General features: G+C 41.6%; 1 protein-coding gene across 7 annotated transcripts in view; it reads left to right on the forward strand.

Moving 5' to 3' along the window:
• Positions 1–19,253, forward strand: part of LOC140481336 (spermatogenesis-associated protein 13-like) — a 237,817-nt gene that overhangs the window by 31,074 nt on the left and 187,490 nt on the right. For 3 of the 7 annotated variants that reach the window (XM_072577338.1, XM_072577342.1, XM_072577347.1), the window contains exon 2: positions 18,693–18,728. The exons of 3 other annotated variants lie outside the window; for them this stretch is intronic. In XM_072577338.1, the coding sequence (XP_072433439.1) occupies positions 18,693–18,728 (36 nt within the window). Of the gene's footprint in view, positions 1–18,692; positions 18,734–19,253 lie in introns of those variants that run through there. One more of the 7 variants, XM_072577344.1, reaches the window with a different exon arrangement.

The raw sequence follows: 19,253 nt of genomic DNA on the forward strand, positions 1-19,253 counted from the left end.
ACTTGAATCTGGATTGCTCCCCTATTTGAGGAGCTGCAAATAATGCAGGTTATTGTATGCTAATTGCACATTCCTACTTTTTTCTTCTTTTTATGATGGAAGAAAGGTAATTGAAGCAGTTGAAAATGGTCAAGCCTAGATTATCACCCTGAGGATCTCCAGTAGTGATGTCCTCCGCTCATATGACTGACCTCCAACCATAACCACCTTCCTAGCAGAGCTCAACTACCCCCTCAACTGGTTCCCATTAACTCCAGTTTAACTAGGACTTTTTGATGCTAAACATGGTCAAATGTGACCTTGATTGTCAAGGGCTGTCGCACTCTCTCACCTCACCTCTGGAATTCAGCTCTTTTGTCCTGGTTTGAACCAAGGCTATATGAGGTCAGGAACAGTAGCCCTGGTGGAACACAAGCTGGGTTTCACTCAGCAGGTTATTGCTGAGCAGGTACTGCTTGATAGCAGTGATAACACCTTCCATCATTTTACTGATCAAGAGTAAACCATTGGGTGGTAGTTGGTCAGTGTTTCGAGCTGTGTTCTCAACTCATTGGACATTGGTTCAAATTTGGAGTGAATTAAAGAGATATTTTTGGTAGAGCATTTCAGTGCTTCAATGACATTTTCTTCCATCATAAAAAAAATGTAGGGATGTATAATCAGCAAACAATGTCCAGCACTATTTGCAGCTCCTCAAATAAGAGATTTCAGTCTGCACTTCAAGGCATTGGAGGCACTTTGAAGTGATTGACAGGCTTATGTACAGTCCCACTGAAAGTCAACTTGACACTAGTTATTCACACCTGCAGTGTTTTGCGGAATGTAACCTCACATTGAACAAGGGAAAATCCTTATTCAACAAAGGCAGAATCCAATTCTTCAGCTGTGTATCCAGCAAGGAAGGAGTATAGCCTCATCCATGAAAAGTTTTGAAGCCATTGCAAATGCTGCAAACCTAACCAGTCTAGAGTCTGTTAGCCCTCACTATAGGAATGAAGTGAACTTACTACACTATTTGTCCCTGTGTGTAATCGAATAAGATGCCATGATGTGGGAGTGGATTACATTACATAAACAGGCTTTACACCAGCAAATTTACAGCAAATTGCATTAAAGCCAATTTCAACACTGCAGGAATCACCCAGCTAGTCATGAATGCAAGCTTGATTGGCTTGTGTAGTTGTGCACAACTAAGTGAAGACCATCAGTTTTTGAGAGTTGGGCGGCACGCCTCAGCGCCAGAGACCTGGGTTCAATTCCTGCCTCTGTGCAAACTCCACACAGAGTGTGGCCTTTCTCCCCGTGTCTGCGTGGGTTTCCTCCGGGTGCTCCGGTTTCCTCCCACAATCCAAAAATGTGCAGGTTAGGTGAATTGATCATGCTAAATTGCCCACAGTGTTAGGTGAAGGAGTAAATGTAGGAGAATGGGTCTGGGTGGGTTGCGCTTTGGCGGGTTGGTGTGGACTTGTTGGGCCGAAGGACTTGTTTCCACACTGTAAGTAATCTAATCTAAGATTTGTTACCACCTGCAGAGTAACATTGATAATCCTTCTCTCAATTATATCACACATCTTACACTTAAAATTAGTTTGAAATTGTAATGCTTTATTCTGCTATCATACTATACTAGGTTGTTTCTCCTCGTGAACCATCTCTTGGCATCTAACCTGTTAAGCTCCCTGAGAATGTTCTATTTCAAAAAAGTTTGTCTTTCATTCTTCCAAACCCCAATGAATACAAGTCCAACTAACTCCAACTCCACTCCCAGAATCCAAAACAGTCTCCAATGCCAGTACAGAGGAACCTCGATTACCCAAACAAAATGGGTGGGCACTATTTCGTTCGGCTAATTGATTATTTGGATAATCGATTTCAGTTTAAACAGGGGAAACCATATTGATTGAACGCTGCGCTCTACCTGAGAATTTGTTTAAATCTATAATTTTAATGAGTTTGCCATTTAAGCAAACTAATCTTTGGAGCCTGCAAAATTACTACATCTTAAAATGAGAAGAACTTAAACCCTTACCATGAAATCCCAGCATTAAACAAGGTCCCGAACAGCTTTGTCGATCACAAGACAGTTTACAGCATCAGTTTCCGGAAGTGATTTGGAGAAGCTGGTGTTGGACTGGGATGTAGAAAGTTAAAAATCACACAGCACCAGGTTGTAGTCCAACAGGTTTAATTGGAAGCACATTAGTTTTTGGAGCGCCGCTCCTTCTTTAGGTGTTTGAGAGTTTCTGGAAACTCAGTCTCGCGATCGAAAGGTGGAAGCCCTGCCTTGCGTACCAGTTTACGTTCTTGGCCTTTTTAAAAAAAATGAACGGCCTGTTAAAATGTTGGGAATACTGTAAAACGCTTACTTTTGCAAAGGGCTCTGTAATGACCCTTACCAAAAAAAAATCCAGTTGGTGATGCTTGAGCTGCTTGTTTTTCTTTGTTTTTGCCAGCGTTTTGACTTCATCTTCAGTACAGGTAAATCAAATTCACTTACCTCCTTTGTAACATTTTTGCAGGGCCTTGAAATCCTCTTCAGATAATCAAGGTATCCTCTGTGTATCTTTGCTTAAATAAGGACCCCAACATTGTTGCCAGTATTTCAGCTATGGTCTGACTTAGGGCATTGTAGAGTTTTAGCAACCCTTTCCTATTTTCACACTCCATTGCCTTTGGGAATAAGGGCCAGTAGTTCATCTACCTTCCCTAATACAAGTTGGCTTTGTATGCTTGCTTATTTTGTGACCTATGCACGAGAACCCCCAAATCCCTGCACAGTTCTCTATAGTCTGTCTACTTAAATAATACTTATCTCTTCTTCCTGCTAAAGGACATAATTTCACATTTTGCCACATTTTATGTTCAATCTACCAAGTTTTAAACCACTTGCCTAAGCTACCTATGTCTTTCTGCAGGCATATCATTCTCTTCCTTGCCTTCCCACTTATGCTTATCATCCACAAACTACGAAGTCATTAATGTATACTGGAAATATTGTGCCTTCAGTACTGATTCTTGTGGCCCTCCACAAGGTTACATTTCTGAAAGTATCCCCCTTTTTATCTCAACTTTGTATTTTAATATTAATGAACCAATCCTCTATCCATACTATAATACTATTTCTAACATTATTGACTCTTAAGTAGCCAGTGTTGTATCTGTTTTTAAAATTGAGCACCTTTTGGTAATCCAACTTTGAAATATTGCATCTATTGTTTCCCTTTTGTTTCTATCCTACTTGTTACATCCGCCAAAGAAATCTAATAAATTTTGGCAAGCACAATTTCCCCCTTTTTGAGCCCATGACTCTGCTTGATTACATTAGCCCAGATTTTCTGATGTCTAGAGTTTCTTTGTTTGGAGCAGACACAAGTAGCACATGAGGGCCTGGTGGGACGACAGTGCAGAAGTCGTCTAGAAAATTGACATTTTCATTTGGAACCCACAAAGTATCTTCAAATTCAATAAGTTATGAGTTCCGCAGTAGTTATTTTACTCGTTACTTGGCAATGTTAGACTACTTAAAAGCTCGTGTGGCTCCTGACTAATCCTCACCTTGCTCCTTTTCACCTTCTATTACACCTTCCCAAGTCTCCCTGCATGCTCATGTTGCTCAGGACCTGAACTTCACTCCCTTGCCTTTGGTCCAGACCATCCCTCCACCTGCCTGTCTGGGCCTGTTGGACCTGTCTTCTGCCCAACCCAACTTACCTATCACTAACCTAGTCTTTTGGCACCTTGCCCATCTGCTACCCTATTTTCTCACCTTTTATGTATTTCACTTTGACTAGGGCTGTCACAGCTGTCTCATGGTCATGAGGAAAGGATGCCAAACAGCATTTCAACCACAAGACTAAACATGGTACCAAGTTATTAAAATTAGCTCTCACCAAAACCACAATGAAACTAGATAATGCACTGCAGGTGTGTATTTATGACTGTAAAATCTCAACTGAAAAGATGTGATTTAAAAAAAATGTCTATGAACAAACTTTGGCAAATGTTGAATCTTGGCAATCCTTTCAACATGTCTGAACTGCCTCAAGGATAGTTTGCATCGATATTTTTGATTTTCCCTGCTGGTTAACACCTTGCTTGTTGTTACAAATGACTGATTACAGACTGAGTCATTTGAAATAGTTACAACATATTCAATGAAGGCTGTCATCCACAGCTTGACCAAAGTCTTTCCTTTATCCTGAATCCCTTCAAACTATGAGAAGTGACCATGGATATCCATTCAATAGTAATGTTTCCTTACTGCTGATAATACTGGACAATTTTGTTTCCAGAGTGTGAACAGTGATGTGATTGACCACAAATTATGGTTTGCTATTTGTGGTGATTTTAAGTGCAGGGCAGTGAATGACTACACCTGACATGGTTGTCTCATGGTTGTCTGACTGGATGGCAAGGGTAGATTGGCAAATAAGAAGAGGAAGTTGATATTTTTTTGAGATCTGAGCATGCCTTTAAAACTGTTGTCACCTTCCATCATGCTTGAAATTGAAAGTGGACAATGAAGGTAATAGCTGAGAACATGCTTATGGTGGATGGGATAAGTAAACCAGTTAATGCCTAATCAGACTGTAAAATTTATGAAAACTAGCAATGAATATTTATACAGAAACTGAGTGACATACAGGCCTTTCTCACCAATGCCACAAAAGTGCCCTTTAAGTTAAGGTGAATCCGACAGGTTTTTACAAATACATAAAGGACAAAAGGTAACTAGGGAGAGAATAGGGCCCCTCAAAGATCAGCAAGCTGGCCTTTGTGTGGAGCTGCAGAAAATGGGGGAGATGCTAAACAAGTATTTTGCATCAGTATTTTCTATGGAAAAGGAGATGGAAAATACAGAATGTAGGGAATAGATGGTGACATCTTGGAAAATGTCCATATTATAGAGGAGGAAGTGCTGGATGTCTTGAAACATTTAAAAGTGGATAATTCCTCAGGATCTGATCAGGTGTACCCGAGAACTCTGTGGGAAGCTAGGGAAGTGATTGCTGGGCCAAGTGCTGAGATATTTGTATCATTGATGGTCACAGGTGAGGTGCAGGACGACTGGAAGTTGGCTAATGTGATGCCACTATTTAAGAAAGGTAGAAAAGACAAGCCAAGGAACTATAGTACTGACCTTAATGGTGAGCAAGTTGTTGGAAGGAATCCTGAGGGACAGGATGTACATGTATTTGGAAAGGCAAGGACTGATTAGGAATAGTCAATATGGCTTTGTGCATGAGGAATCATATCTCATGAACTTGACTGAGTTTTTTGAAGAAGTAACAAAGAGGATTGAGGGCAGAGCGGTAGATGTGATCTATATGGACTTCAGTAAGGCGTTCAACAAGGTTCCCCATGGGAGACTGGTTAGCAAGGTTAGATCTCATGGAATACAGGGAGAACTAGCTATTTGGATACAGAACTGGCTCAAAGGTAGAAGACAGAGGGTGGTGGTGGAGGGTTATTTTTCAGACTGGAGACCTGTGACCAGTGGAGTTCCACAAGGATTGGTGCTGAGTCCACAAGTTTTTGCTTAAATAAATGATTTGGATGTGAGCTAAGAGGTATAGTTAATTTTGCAGATGACATCAAAATTGGAGGTGTAGTGGACAGTGAAGAAGGTTACCTCAGATTATAACAGGATTTTGATCAGATAGGCCAATGGGCCGAGAAGTGGCAGAGGGAGTTTAATTTAAATAAATGCAAGGTGCTGTATTTTGGGAAAGCAAATCTTAGCAGGAATTATACACTTAATTGTAAGGTCCCAGGCAGTGTTGCTGAACAGAGACCTTGGAGTGCAGGTTCATAGCTCCTTGAAAGTGGAGTCGCAGCTGGATAGGATAGTGAGGAAGGTGTTTGGTATGCTTTCCTTTTATTGGTCAGAGTATTGAGTACAAGGGTTGGGAGGTCATGTTGCAGCTGTACAGGACATTGGTTTGGCTGCTGTTGGAATATTGCGTGCAATTCTGGTCTCCTTCCTATCGGAAAGATGTTGTGAAACTTGAAAGGGTTCAGAAAAGATTTACAAAGATGTTGCCAGGGTTGGAGGATTTGAGCTACAGGGAGAGGCTGAACAGGCTGGGGCTGTTTTCCCTGGATTGTCAGAGACTGAGGGGTGACCTTTATAGAGGTTTACAAAATAATGAGGGGCATGGATAGGTAAATAGGCAAAGTCTTTTCCCTGGGGTCGGGGAGTCCAGAACTAGAGGGCATAGGTTTAGGGTGTGAGGGGAAAGATATAAAAGAGACCTAAGGGGCAGCTTTTTTACAGAGGGTGGTATGTGTATGGAATGAGCTGCTGGAAAAAGTGGTGGAGCATCGGAGGCTGAGAGGTGACCGTAGAGGTTTACAAAATCATAAGGGGTATGGATAGGATAAATAGGCAAAGTCGTTTCCCAAGGGTTGGGGGAGTCCAGAACTAGAGGGCACAGGTTTAGGGTGAGAGGGGAAAGATATAAAAGAGACCTATAGGGCAACTCTTTTCACGCAGAGGGTGGCACATGTATGGAATGAGCAGCCAGAGGAAGTAGTGGAGGCTAGTACAACTGCAACATTTAAAAGACATCTGGATGGGTATATGAACAGGAAGGGTTTGGAAGAATATGGGCTGGGTGCTGGCAGGTGGGACTAGATTGGGTTGGGATATCTGGTTGGCATGGATGTGTTGGACCAAAAGGTCTGTTTCCATGCTGTACAGATCTGACTCTATGACCATATTAGGTTTTCTTTTATCTCCCATCCGCCGTCTTGGTGTCATCCCTGGTTCTGCAGCTGAGGTGGGGGGAGTCTGCTTGGAAGTGGAGTGTGTTCTCTTGAAAGTTTGATAGGGTGATCGGAGGGGCACTCATGATTAGACAAGAAAAGCATGCCAAGAGTCTCTTTGCTAAAGGCCAGTTGACACACCCCTTGGCTTGAAGTTCAAAGGGTTGGAGGAGGGCAAGCAGTGTCATGACTGGAATGTTGGAAGGGGCTGGTGTGTGGTTCCACGTCCCAGATGGGTACCTCCTGGCCTTGCCCTGTCTCCTTTTGTAGTAACCCCTCCCTGCAGTTTCCATGCCTTTGGATCAAATGTGGTCATCTGCTTCCTTGCTGTCCATGGAGGCAACCTAATGGGTTGCTGGATTTACTGCACTGAACACAGCTTCTGGGCAATGAGGGCTTTGACTTCGCATAGCTTCCCTGCCGGCCGGCTGCTGCAGCTCTGCCGTATGCATTTGGTGAAGTCTCTGATTGCTGGGGTAACAACTGTGTCAGCTACTGCCTGGGTCTGAGCAGGTGGCTAGTCTCTGATTGTTCTCCAAGTGCTAGCAGCCTAGGGCTTTGCTTCCTTGCCTTGCAGAGCTATTGCTATAAGATGCTCAACAGATTGTGCTCCCACGCTTTCTAAGGCTAACACTTTCAGTGACATCAGTACAGTGTCTAGACTGGTGTGGGGTACAGGTGGCGGTTTGTCAGTGCTTTCTCTGAGGCCTCTTGTCTTCAGATCATGGATATCACTTCTGTGGAGCCAGGTATTTCTCTGAAGGTTGTGAGCAGGCAGAACCGCCAAGATAAAAGAGCAACTGTCAAGGTCAGTGGTTAGAAATAGTGTGCAATGATTGTGTGACAGCAGTATTCATGTGACAGCTGCTGTGGAACAAAGCGCACATCCTGCCAGAGGCAGTCAGGATCGTTGCCTGTGAGAGTTAGTTTTCTGTCTTTATAGAGGGTGAGGAGATGGATGTTGTGCATTACTCTTCCCAGAAGTCTCTCTATCCTATTGTGGGCTGTCTTTTGTAATGAGAAAAAAAGAGACCATTGAGAAAGATTCGTGAGTGACATGTTTGTTTAGAGTTGGTGCATTTTGGAGAAATGAGTTGTACCAAAGGACTGAGGTGGCTGCACAGAGGGCGTGCAGATTAGTAATGTATGATTGCATGCAATAATCACCCAATCATAAGAGTGGCAGAGCTTGGACCTTGGTGTGAGATTTAATGCAATAGGAGAGAGAGAATGATTACAAGATGGCAGAGAGAAGAGTGTGGCACTTACCCTCACATATGAAACAAGGTCACGGACCTTTTTGCATTGCTTGCTGTTCCTTTGCACTTTCTCTCCAGCCTCTTCTTTAGACCACCCTCAGTCTGTTGGAGACTATACTGCTGTCTTCCCTTTCTCTGTTATACTCTAGACTCCATCCTGGACTAGTTTTGGAGCGTCAGTGCTTGTCTGTGCACAATGCGCTTTTAAAGGTGGTGTTTCAGCAGGTATCTGGTGAGTGGTGATCTATTCTACAAACAATGCATGGAAACATGAAAGGGAGTTGAATGTAATAAATGCCAAAGTGATAGAGTAAGTAAGTAATGTGGAGAGTTTGATAGGGCAAGAACTTGCGAGGCCTTGTGGTATAAAGCTTTCTAAATGATTTGACTCCACTGGGACTTTGGGCTTATTCTTTTTTTTAAGAAAAAGGTACTATTATAGCAAACTATTTGAAACAGCAAAAATAGATACAGGTGTTGAAATAAATATTTTAATTCTGTTATCCTCTCCAACAACCTGAGACATACTCTAACCTTGATGAAGATTCATCCTGCATCCACATTGTGGTGGCTTTAATATCTCTTATGATGATACTGCTCCTTTAACATGGTTATGGTATCATTGGCTTTATTTTTCAGGGAGGTTGTAAAAACAGCAAGTTGGTACGGTCTAGATTTGGATGGGTTTCAGGACCAATTTGCTTATAGCCAACAGATACTGCCTCAGGCACAAGACTTTCAAGTTTTAGAAAAAAGCACTTTAACAGTGAAAATGGAGTGGCCAGTTCTCTCAGCTCCGCTTTTCTCGGTTTGGTTTGGTTTTTAGCAAGCAGAGTTTTGAAGCTGCTGGTCTAAGAAACAGCTACGTGGAAGGTGGTGTTCATGCTGAATCTCTGCCAACTCTCTTTCTTGGTAAGACCCTGTGTTTGATTTCTCCTTTTTCTTTTTGCCAAAGGGTGTTTATGGCGATTGTTCCAAGTATTTGGAACATCACCATTAAGTTGGGATAGTATGTTGGGTTTTCGGATAGATTGTTATTCTGTTTTCTTTTGTTCGGTAATTTTGCAAATAAATACTGTTTTGTTTAAAACTAAGTGATTTGACTTAGAAAGCTGCATCACTTCTGTAATATCCACTTTACTATTTATTTTCAGCAGGTATAATGTTAGGATCTGGGCTACTTTCTTGAAACGTTTTGTGGGGGTCTGGCCTGGTCCATAACATTCGTCACAGCATGTTTCTGCATTACCTGAATATTTTCTTCAGTTGATGTCTCTTCCTGAAATCCTTTTTAAGCTGCTAATAGCTCACTTGTATAACATGGGTTCCTTAAGATATCTGTGAAAGGCACGAGTTTAAGGTTAATTAGACAAGAGCATTAAATGCTGGCTCAGCACATGGCACCTTTCACCCATAAGCAAATAGGGTAAAATCTCAAAATAGCCATTGCCCTAAATGAAAACAAATGAGGTCATCACGCATGCACAAAGCTAGAAGATTTTAATCAGGTTCTTGCTACCCTTTCTCCTGCATCTCAAATTTTAAAGCACTTTCAGCTTTAAGGTATAGATTGCAAACTAATTTTGCAAGGAATTAGGGTCCTAGAGATGTACAACATGGAAACGGACCCTTCAGTCTGACGCGTCCATGCTGACTAGATATCCCAACCCAATCTAGTCCCACCTGCCAGCACCCGGCCCACATCCCTCCAAACCCTTCCTATTCATATACCCATCCAGATACTTTTTAAATATTGCAGTTGTAGCAGCCTCCACCACTTACTCTGACAGCTCATTCCATACATGTACCACCCGCTGTGTGAAAACGTTGCCCCTTAGGTCTCTTGTATATCTTTCCCCTCACCCTAAGCCTATGCCCTCTAGTTCTGGACTGCCCGACCCCAGGGAAAAGACTTTTCCTGCTTATCCTATCTATGCCCCTCATGATTTCGTAAATCTCTATAAGGTCACCCCTCAGCCTCCCACAGCCCTAGCCTGTTCAGCCTCTCCCTACAGCTCAAATCCTCTTACCCTGGCAACATTCTTGTAAATCTTTTCTGAACCCTTTCAAGTTTCACAACATCTTTCCGATAGGAAGGAGACCAGAATTGCGCGCAGTATTCCAACAGTGGCCTAACCAATTCCTGTACATCCGCAACATGACCTCCCAACTCCTGTACACAATACTCTGACCAATAATGGAAAACATACCAAATGTCGCCTTTACTATCCTATCCAGCTGCGACTCCACTTTCAAGGAGCTATGAACCTGCACTCCAAGGTCTCTTTGTTCAGCAACACTCCCTAGGACCTTACCATTAAGTGTATAAGTCCTGCTAAGGTTTGCTTTCCCAACATGCAGCATCTCTCATTTATCTGAATTAAACTCCATCTGCCACTTCTTAGCCCATTGGCCTATCTGGTCAAGATTCTGTTGTAATCTGAGGTAACCCTCTTTGCTGTCCACTACACCTCCAATTTTGTTGTCATCTGCAAACTTATTAACTGTACCTCTTGTGCTCGCATCCAAATCATTTATGTAAATGACAAAGTGGAGGACTCAGCACCGATCCTTGTGGCACTCCACTGGTCACAGGCCTCCAGTCTGAAAAACAACCCTCCACCACCACCCTATGTCTTCTACCTTTGAGCCAGTTCTGTGTCCAAATGGCTAGTTCTCCCTGTATTCCGTGAGATCTAACCTTGCTAACCAGTCTCACGTGGGGAACCTTGTCGAATGCCTTACTGAAGTCCATATAGATCACATCTACCACTCTGTCCTCATCAATCGTTTGTTACTTCCTCAAAAAACTCAATCAAGTTTGTGAGACATGATTTCCCACGCACAAAGCCATGTTGACTATCCCTAATCAGTCCTTGCCTTTCCAAATACACATACATTCTGTCCCTCAGGATTCCGTCCAACAAGTTGCCCACCACCAATGTCAGGTTCCCTGACTTGTCCTTACCACCCTTCTTCAACAGTGGCACCACATTAGCTAACCTCCAGTCTTCTGGCACCTCATCTGTGACTATTGATACAAATACCAAGAATTAATTTAGCTCAGTGACTCAGTTAATCTGGCTCTTAGTTGAATATTCCTTTCACTGGTTTTTAAAGTGTGCTACTTCATCCTGCTGTCTCCCGTCTCCCACCTCCCACCAAATCCTTTGGAGTATCCTCCATCGCCACCTCAGTAACGTTTGGTGGACAAATATCCTTTGAGCATTATCTTCTGTCTTCTCCTCCCATCCCCATCCCATTTTGAGAGAGGCTTCTTGGTGGCGAGAAACAACTATTCACAGCAAATGCAGGAAAGGAACAGCCTATGATTGGAGGAGCAATCTCTCACCAATCCTGTCAGTTCTACTTAATGTTTAATGTGTAAGTCCCTTAGAGAAATGCACAGGAATAATACTAGATGTACTCAGTGGGTTTTGTTGCATTTTTGGAATGAGAAACAGTCAAGGTTTCAAATTCAGTGAGTCTGCAATGGGAATGGTCAGGTCACACTTTGGGGTTCTGGTCCCCAAGATGCAGTAGTGCAAAGAGGAGTCATTATGTTGATTGCTTCTGTTAGGAATCTGAATTATGAAGCACAAGTGCAGAAAATTAGACTTCACCTTGACCGGAAGCATTTGAGATATGGTCTTGAGACAGATGAAAGTTCTGAGGTAATGAAAAAAGATGCAGCAGATTAGAGACACATATGTACTTGTTTCTGTGAAATTAAATAAGTTATTCATTCTTGGGGTAGTGGGTACAATTTAGGTTACAGCTTCAGATCTGTGTTCTCAGCAGGGAAAGTACAGTACTAAAGTACTAATCTTTTCAGATCCTTACACAGAAACAGCGTAATCAATGGATTAATTTGCTAACATTGCAATAAGCCTCTTTAATATAAAAGCTGCTTGTAGTTAGATCAGTGTTTTTTCTTTACCATGACTGACCAAGCAGGCATTGTAAATCATTACAGTTAATGAGGACCATAGCAAACCTAATACTTGGCACATACAAAATTTGGCTGTGAAGTGCTTTAAGATATTGATGTATGTGTGGAATGAGCTGCCAGAGGAAGTGGTGGAGGCTCGTACAACTAACGTATTAAAAAGCATCTAGATGGGTCTATGAATAGGAGGGATATGGACCAAGTTCTGTCAAATGGGACTAGATTAGGTTAGGATATCTGGTCAGCACGGGCAAGTTGGACAGAGGGGTCTGTATCCATGCTGTACATCTCTATGACTAAGTATTTTATACTTGTGATCAGTTTGTTTTTTTGAGTTCAAGTTTGTTGCGGTTGGTGGTTTTTCTCAGGACATTGCACACTTTGAACGCAACTTGCCTGGTCTAATTCTGTTTTTGTAGTTGAGTTTGGGGTTTTGGTTAGGCCTCGTAAAGAATTTATGGTTTATCCCAAAAACAAAAAGTTTACAAATACTTTTGACTTCACTGGTAGCTCTGCTTTAGTTATTCATGTTGAACCTACAAGATTTCTACATTTTTCTTGGTTTCAAAAGCAGCTCAGCTATTTCACCTGTCAAACTGCTTTGATACGAATGGACCAAAATTAATTCTCCAATATTTGTGATATAATTTGACTCTGTGAAAGTTTGTTGCACTTTCAATTAGTTGTCTGTTTTTTCTTTTCTGTTTCTTCTTAGAATTTTAGAAGGGCTTAGTGATTTGTTTTTGACCTACGTAAGAGGATTATAAACACAAGATCTAGTGACCTGAAGAAAGTGTATGAAGCTCTAGAAATGAGTGTCACTGTAAATTATAATCAATGTGATCCACCATTTTAGAATATAAATTTGGGGTGTGAAATGGCAGAAATAATTAAAACAAACTTTGTCGTCTTTCCTCATTTTTTTAAATACGAGGGGGTGGGTGGGGAAAGGGGGGAGAAAAACTTCTTAAGGTTACTTACCTCCTCTATCTCTGTTCCTTCCAAGAATGCCCTGTAGATTTATAAATTCTATTGCTTTTGTGGAAACTTGTGAAGGCAGCATGTAGCTGACACAAAAGTGACTTATTGCAACTGGTTAAAATTTGCATATCAAAACTTTCTTTTGTTTTTAAAATGTGAAATCTATGTAACTGTTTCATTCTGATCACATTTTCCTGTTTGATCTTTCCAATGACTTTTATGTTGCATCTTTGATGCAGTAGCACTTTACAATAGCCCAAGGAGTTTCACAAAAATGAGGTTGAACATAGAAGTGAATTGAGATATTAGGGCAGATGATCAAAAAACTTGGTCAAATCAGTAAAACTGTTGCATCACCTTCTCAATTTGCCAATAAAAGCTAAATAGGCTGCTGGACAATAGTTCGAGATCAGATTTGCCCAGTTATTTCTGTGGATAAGGCATCTCAGAAAGTTTTCAGTTTGGTTGATGCCAGTGGTGTAGTTGTACTCAAAAACCTTGGTTAGATGCATGATGCATTGCTGTTCTGAAGAACCCAGTCTTTAGTGTTAGAGTTGAGATATTGTCAGGGCCCATGGTCTTTTAAGTTCCATTCATTCAGTTGTTTCTTGATGTTATGTTGGTGAGTTCTGTTGCCTGATGACTGGCTTCTATAATGGGAATTTTAGAAAGAGCCAAAGATGAATCAGTGCTTGGACTTGAACAACCACAAGCTTACAGAGGGTATGTTGGAATAGTTGAGTTAATGAAGTAATGGATGAACATTGCAGTTGCATCTGAGCTGATGCATGCACAGATTGAAGTTTTATGGCGGTAGAACTAGGTGATCTTGTGGTGGAGGGGATTTATATTAAAGACTTGGTGTCACATTTGATTAGAATCAAAGATCACCTGGTTCAGCCTCATAGTTGTAATGCTGCAGGATGGCTAGAGAATGGAATTTATGGCAGGAATCAAGTAATCTATCTCCTGAGTCACTGGACTCTAGCAGTAACTACTGAGTTTCACCAGCAATTTCTGTTTTCGTTGCAGTGGAATTCCACCTGGCTGACTGGGTAACAACAGAGGTATTAGGGGAATATTGCTATCTTAGGGTAGTTTACCTTTTTTCTCATAGCTGCATAAATGCTTTTTCAGAATTGAGATGGACAGAAATTTCAGATTTGAACATGTTCTAGGAAAGACTGGCATGATTGTAAGATGTACTGGCATAGAGTTCTACGCGGAGACAGGCCCTTCAGCCCAAAGTGTTCCATGCTGACCAAAATGTCCATCCACACAAACCCCATTTCTCTGCACTTGGCCTTTATCCTTCTAATCCATGTATTTGTCCAAACGCCTCTTTAAATGTTAATGTACCTGCCTCAGCTGCCTCCCTCTGACAGCTCATTCCATGTGCACACCACTCTGTTTTAAAACAAAAGTGCCCCTCAAGTTCCCACTTTTTTTTATCTTACCTTAAACGGATGCCCTCTAGTCCTTGATTCCCAAACTCTGGGGAAAAAGATAGAGTGCATTCACCCTATCCATCCTTCTCATTATCTTATACACCTCTATAAGGTCCCCGCTCAGTTTTCTGTGCTCTCAAGAAAAATGTGCTAATTTATCCAACCTCTCCCTATAACTCAGACCCTTCAGTCCAGGCAACATCCTTGTAAATTACTTCTGCACTCTTTCCAGTTTAATAACTGTTCCTACAACAATGTGACCAAAACTGAATGCAAAGCTCAGTGTGTCCTCGCCAATGTCCTGTACAACTGCAGCATAACTTTCCAATTTCTATACTCTGTCCTGACTGTTGAAGACCAGCATACCAAAAGCCTCCTTCACTGCCCTATCTACCTATGACTCCACTTTCTGAAAACCATGCACCTGAACTCCAAGGTCCCTCTGTTCCACTACACTCCTTAAGGCCCTACCATTCACCATGAAACTCTTACCTTGATTTGACTTTCCAAAATGCAAGACCTCATACTTATCTATACTAAACTCCATTTGCCCTTTCTCAGCCCATTTCCACAGCTGATCAAGGTCCTGCAGCAATTTCTGATAACCTTTCTCACAGTCCACATTCCTGCCAATTCTAGTATCCTCTGCATTCTTGCTAATCATGCCTTGTACATTCTCATCCAAATCGTTCACGTACATAACAAACAGTAATGGTCCCAGTATTGAACCCTGAAGCGCACCATAGTCACAAGCATCCTTCACCTATTACCCTCTGCTTCCTACCATCAAGCCAATTGTGTATCCAATTTGCCAGCTCCCCCTGGATTCAATGCGATCTAACCTTCCAGAGCAGGCTACTGTGGAACTTTCCCAGATTTTTCCTCATAGCCCTCCTTGAATAAGGGCACAACATTTGCTACCCTCTCTAGTTTTCAGGGACCTCACCCATGACTAATAATGATGCAAATGTATCAGCCAGGGCCCCCATAATGTCTTCCCTTGTCTCTTGCAGTGTTCTTGGATTTCTGGTCAAATCCAGGAAATTTATCCATTTTCATACAATCTAATATGTCCAATACCACCTTGACTTGTAATATACACTGTCCCCAAGATATCGCTACTAACTTCCCTAAATTCCCAAGTCTCGTCTACCTCCACGGTAAATGCAGAAGAGAAATGTTCAATGAGGACCTCGCCCATCTCCTACAGTTCCACACATACATGTCCACTTTGGTCCTTGGGCTCTATTCTCTCTCGTTATTATTTTTCCTTTAATATAATTCAAGAATCTCTTTGGATTCATGCTAATATTCTCAGCCAAAGCTATCTCGTGCCCCCTTTCTGCTGTCCTGATTTCCTTCAGTAAACCCCTGTATACTCGCCTAGGGATTTACTTCGTCCAAGCTGCCTGTACCTGAGCCAAGCCTCCTCTTTTTTTTTTGTTGTCAAGGCCTCAATATCTCTTGTCACCTAGGGTTTCCTATTCCTGCCAACCTTGCTCTTCACCCTCACAAGAACATATCGACCTTTAATTCTCGCCATCATGCTTTTCTGTCTCCCACTTGCCAGATGTCCCTTTTGCCTGTAAACAAACTTACTCTAATCAACACCTGAAAGCTTCTGTCTAATTCCATCAAAACTCACATTACCCCAATTTAGAACTTGAGCCTGTGGACCAGTTTTCTGTCCCTTTCTATAATTATTTTAAAATTAATAGAACTTTGGTTACTGGTCCCAAAGTGCTGCTCCTCCATCACCTGAGTCACTTGTCCTGCCCTGTTTTCCAAGAGTAGATAGAGTTTTACCCTTTCCCAAGGAAAAGTTAATCCCTCTATATATACTGCTTGAGGAAGTTTTTCTGTACACACTAAAACAAAACAGAAATCCAACTCATCCAAGACCTTTATCACTGTGGAAATCTGTTAGGAAAATTAAAATCCCATATTATAATAAACCTATTGCTCCTGCAAGTCTCCCTACATATTTGTTCCTCTATTTCTCATTTACTATCCCCTTTGTATTTATTAGCTCCACCCATAAAGCCTCACCTGATGATCTGTTATTTCAACTGACTACTGCTGTGATACTTCCCTTAATCAAAAATGCATCTTCCCCTTTTCTCTTTTCTCCACATCTGTCCTGTCTAAACCACCTGTATACTGGCACATCAAGCTGCCAGTCCTAACCCTTCCATAGCCATGTTTCTGTAATGGCTATAATATCAGAGTCCCATGTACTTTTCTGTGCCTGGTGTTCATCAGCCTTAACTGTCAGCCCTGTTGCATTGAAATACATGCAATTTAATCCAATAGGTATTCTTCACTCCCTGTTGTGTTCTAGCTTGACCTGTCTCTTCAGCTTGCTATTTCTGATTACTATTTCTCCTTGCAGCCTTGCACTTGCCTCACTGCTATTAAAGATTTCTCCCCCTGCCAATCTGGTTTAAACCCTCCCCTGTAGCACTAGCAAATCTGCTATCAGGGTAATGCCCCTGCTCCAGTTCAGGTGCAACCTGTCCCTCTTGAGCAGGTCACCTCTGCCGCAGAAAAGATCCCCATGATCTAAGAATCTGAATTCCTGTCCCCTACACTAATTCTTCAGCCACACATTCATCTGCCATATCCTCCTTTTCTTACCCTCACTACCATGTGGCACTGGAGAAATCTGGAGATTACCACCATTGGTCCTGGTTTTTAAAATTTTTTCCTAGTTCTCTATAATCGCCCTTCCCCTTGAGAACATTCTGTAGAAGCTTCGAGACATCCTTGACCCTCATTCTGGATTCCTACTTGCAGTCACAGACTCTCCTGTCTGTCCCCTTAACTATTGACTCTCCTATCTCTTAAGGTCCTATTTACCTCTTTACCCTTTTCCTGTTATGCCCTAGAACCTGTTGTACGCCACTGACCTGGCTACTGCTGCTTTCCCATGAACAGTCATCATGTCCCCACCCCACAGAGTCCCCAAAATGTTTTCAAGGAGAATGGCACAGGTGTTGTTCCAACACCCCTCCTCCCTACCTTTTATCTTAGCCTACTTGGCACACTTTCCTCATTCCTGAAGAAGGGCTCATGCCCGAAACGTCGATTCTCCTGCTCCTTGGATGCTGCCTGAGCTGCTGTGCTTTTTCAGCAACACATTTTCAGCAGGTTATTTTAAGGGAACTGATGGTAGATTTAAAGGAGGTGTATAATAGTTTAGGCAAAAGACATGTTAACTGTATCAGCTGGGATGTGGACTAGAAAAGGAAGATAACTGGTTAACAATTTTTTTTTGAAAAAGATGGGCTCCCCGATCAAGAGTCGACACAATTAGCTCATAACATAGGCAATGTAGGAGGAAAAACGAGACCTGGAATGCTCTCTCCTCATCCACCCCAACAAAACAGTTCTGCAGTACTGCTGCTATTGATTGGTCAATACTTGACCTTGCTACATTTTTCAACTCCACAAGGGCCTACAGTGCAGCAAGTCCATATATGATCCCCAATAATTGGGTATGATAGTTGACAGGATCTTGCTTTGTGTTCAGGTGAGGCCCAAGACTCCATTTTGGGTATGCCTAAAGTTTCTGGAGCATATTTGAATTTCAATGCCACTATTTATCTCTGCAGGTAGTTGGCTAGTAATATGAACTTCTTCAGAAAATTGCCTTAGAGTTTCATTGTATTTTCAAATGTTGCAATCTTTTGTCACAGCTGCTCACATGGGCTTTCCATTCATGTGTACTAAAATGCAAAATTATTTCATGTATTATTTCAAATTTTGGTTGTTTACATAACTGAAGCCAAATATATTCTGGGATCGAAACTGGAAGCACCATACTGAAGGCTTTTGCCAGAGCTTAAAGCAGTTTTTGAGAATACTACATGTTCCTTATTATCAAAGGCATTGGAGTGTTTTTTTTCTGTGTATAGTAAAAATCACAACTGCTAGGATATTCTTCCCCTCTAATCCCATCTTTCAGCTGTTCCTTTTTGCTTGACCATATCTGTCTATTAATCTTAACACTCCTTGAGCAACAAATTGGAGAAGTAAGAGTTAGTCAGTTGAATTATATAATTTTTGTATCTTTTGGAATTTTAAAACCCTTCCTCTTTCAATAAATAAAAAATAGATCAGCCAATAATGCTATTCTTAAATATATAAATGCGTAATATCTTGGAGTCTGTCAGCCAATTCTTGTATTTTTTAGATTTTTAATCTGTTGCCCATTATACTGTGTTCAGATTTTTTTTGTATGCGAGTAGACCTAACGGTAATCTAACAAACTATTTCTGCTTTCAGGGTTTCAGTGATCGCTCTGTCAGTGTTCCAGACTTGGTAAGGTGAACTTAAATGAGTTTTATTGACAATAGTTTTCCTTGCTTTTAAAGGAAAAATACTTTCATCCAGTCTGGTTTTGTTTTTATCATTTTGTGTTTTTTATATTGTGGGAGTGCCAGGTAAGCTACAGTGTGTAGAAAACAAAGGAGGTTTTGGGTAACAATCTACAGGTAGTCTATGGTGATTAGCAGTAGATACTAAGCTGCGATGTCATAATTGGTTAGAACAAAAGAAGGTCAAATTAGCATACCGTGTAATAAATTTAATTTGGTTTAAGACCAGTCAAATAGGTTCATATTTAATGATCTCTTGGACAGGATACTGGAATACTTGCGTTAGTCATTCATGGGACATGGGTTATACTGGGTAGGCTGGCATTCTTCTGCTAAATTCTAACTTGTCGAGTCGAATGTGGTATTGAGCTGTCCTTTTTTCCAAATGCAGCCATTAGGAGGGAGTGCCAGGATTTTGACCCAGTGACCATGAGGGGTGGTGTGTAATTCGGAGGGGAACTTTGCAGGT

This window comes from Chiloscyllium punctatum, chromosome 9 (genome assembly GCF_047496795.1).
Source record: "Chiloscyllium punctatum isolate Juve2018m chromosome 9, sChiPun1.3, whole genome shotgun sequence".
Lineage (NCBI taxonomy): Eukaryota > Metazoa > Chordata > Chondrichthyes > Orectolobiformes > Hemiscylliidae > Chiloscyllium > Chiloscyllium punctatum.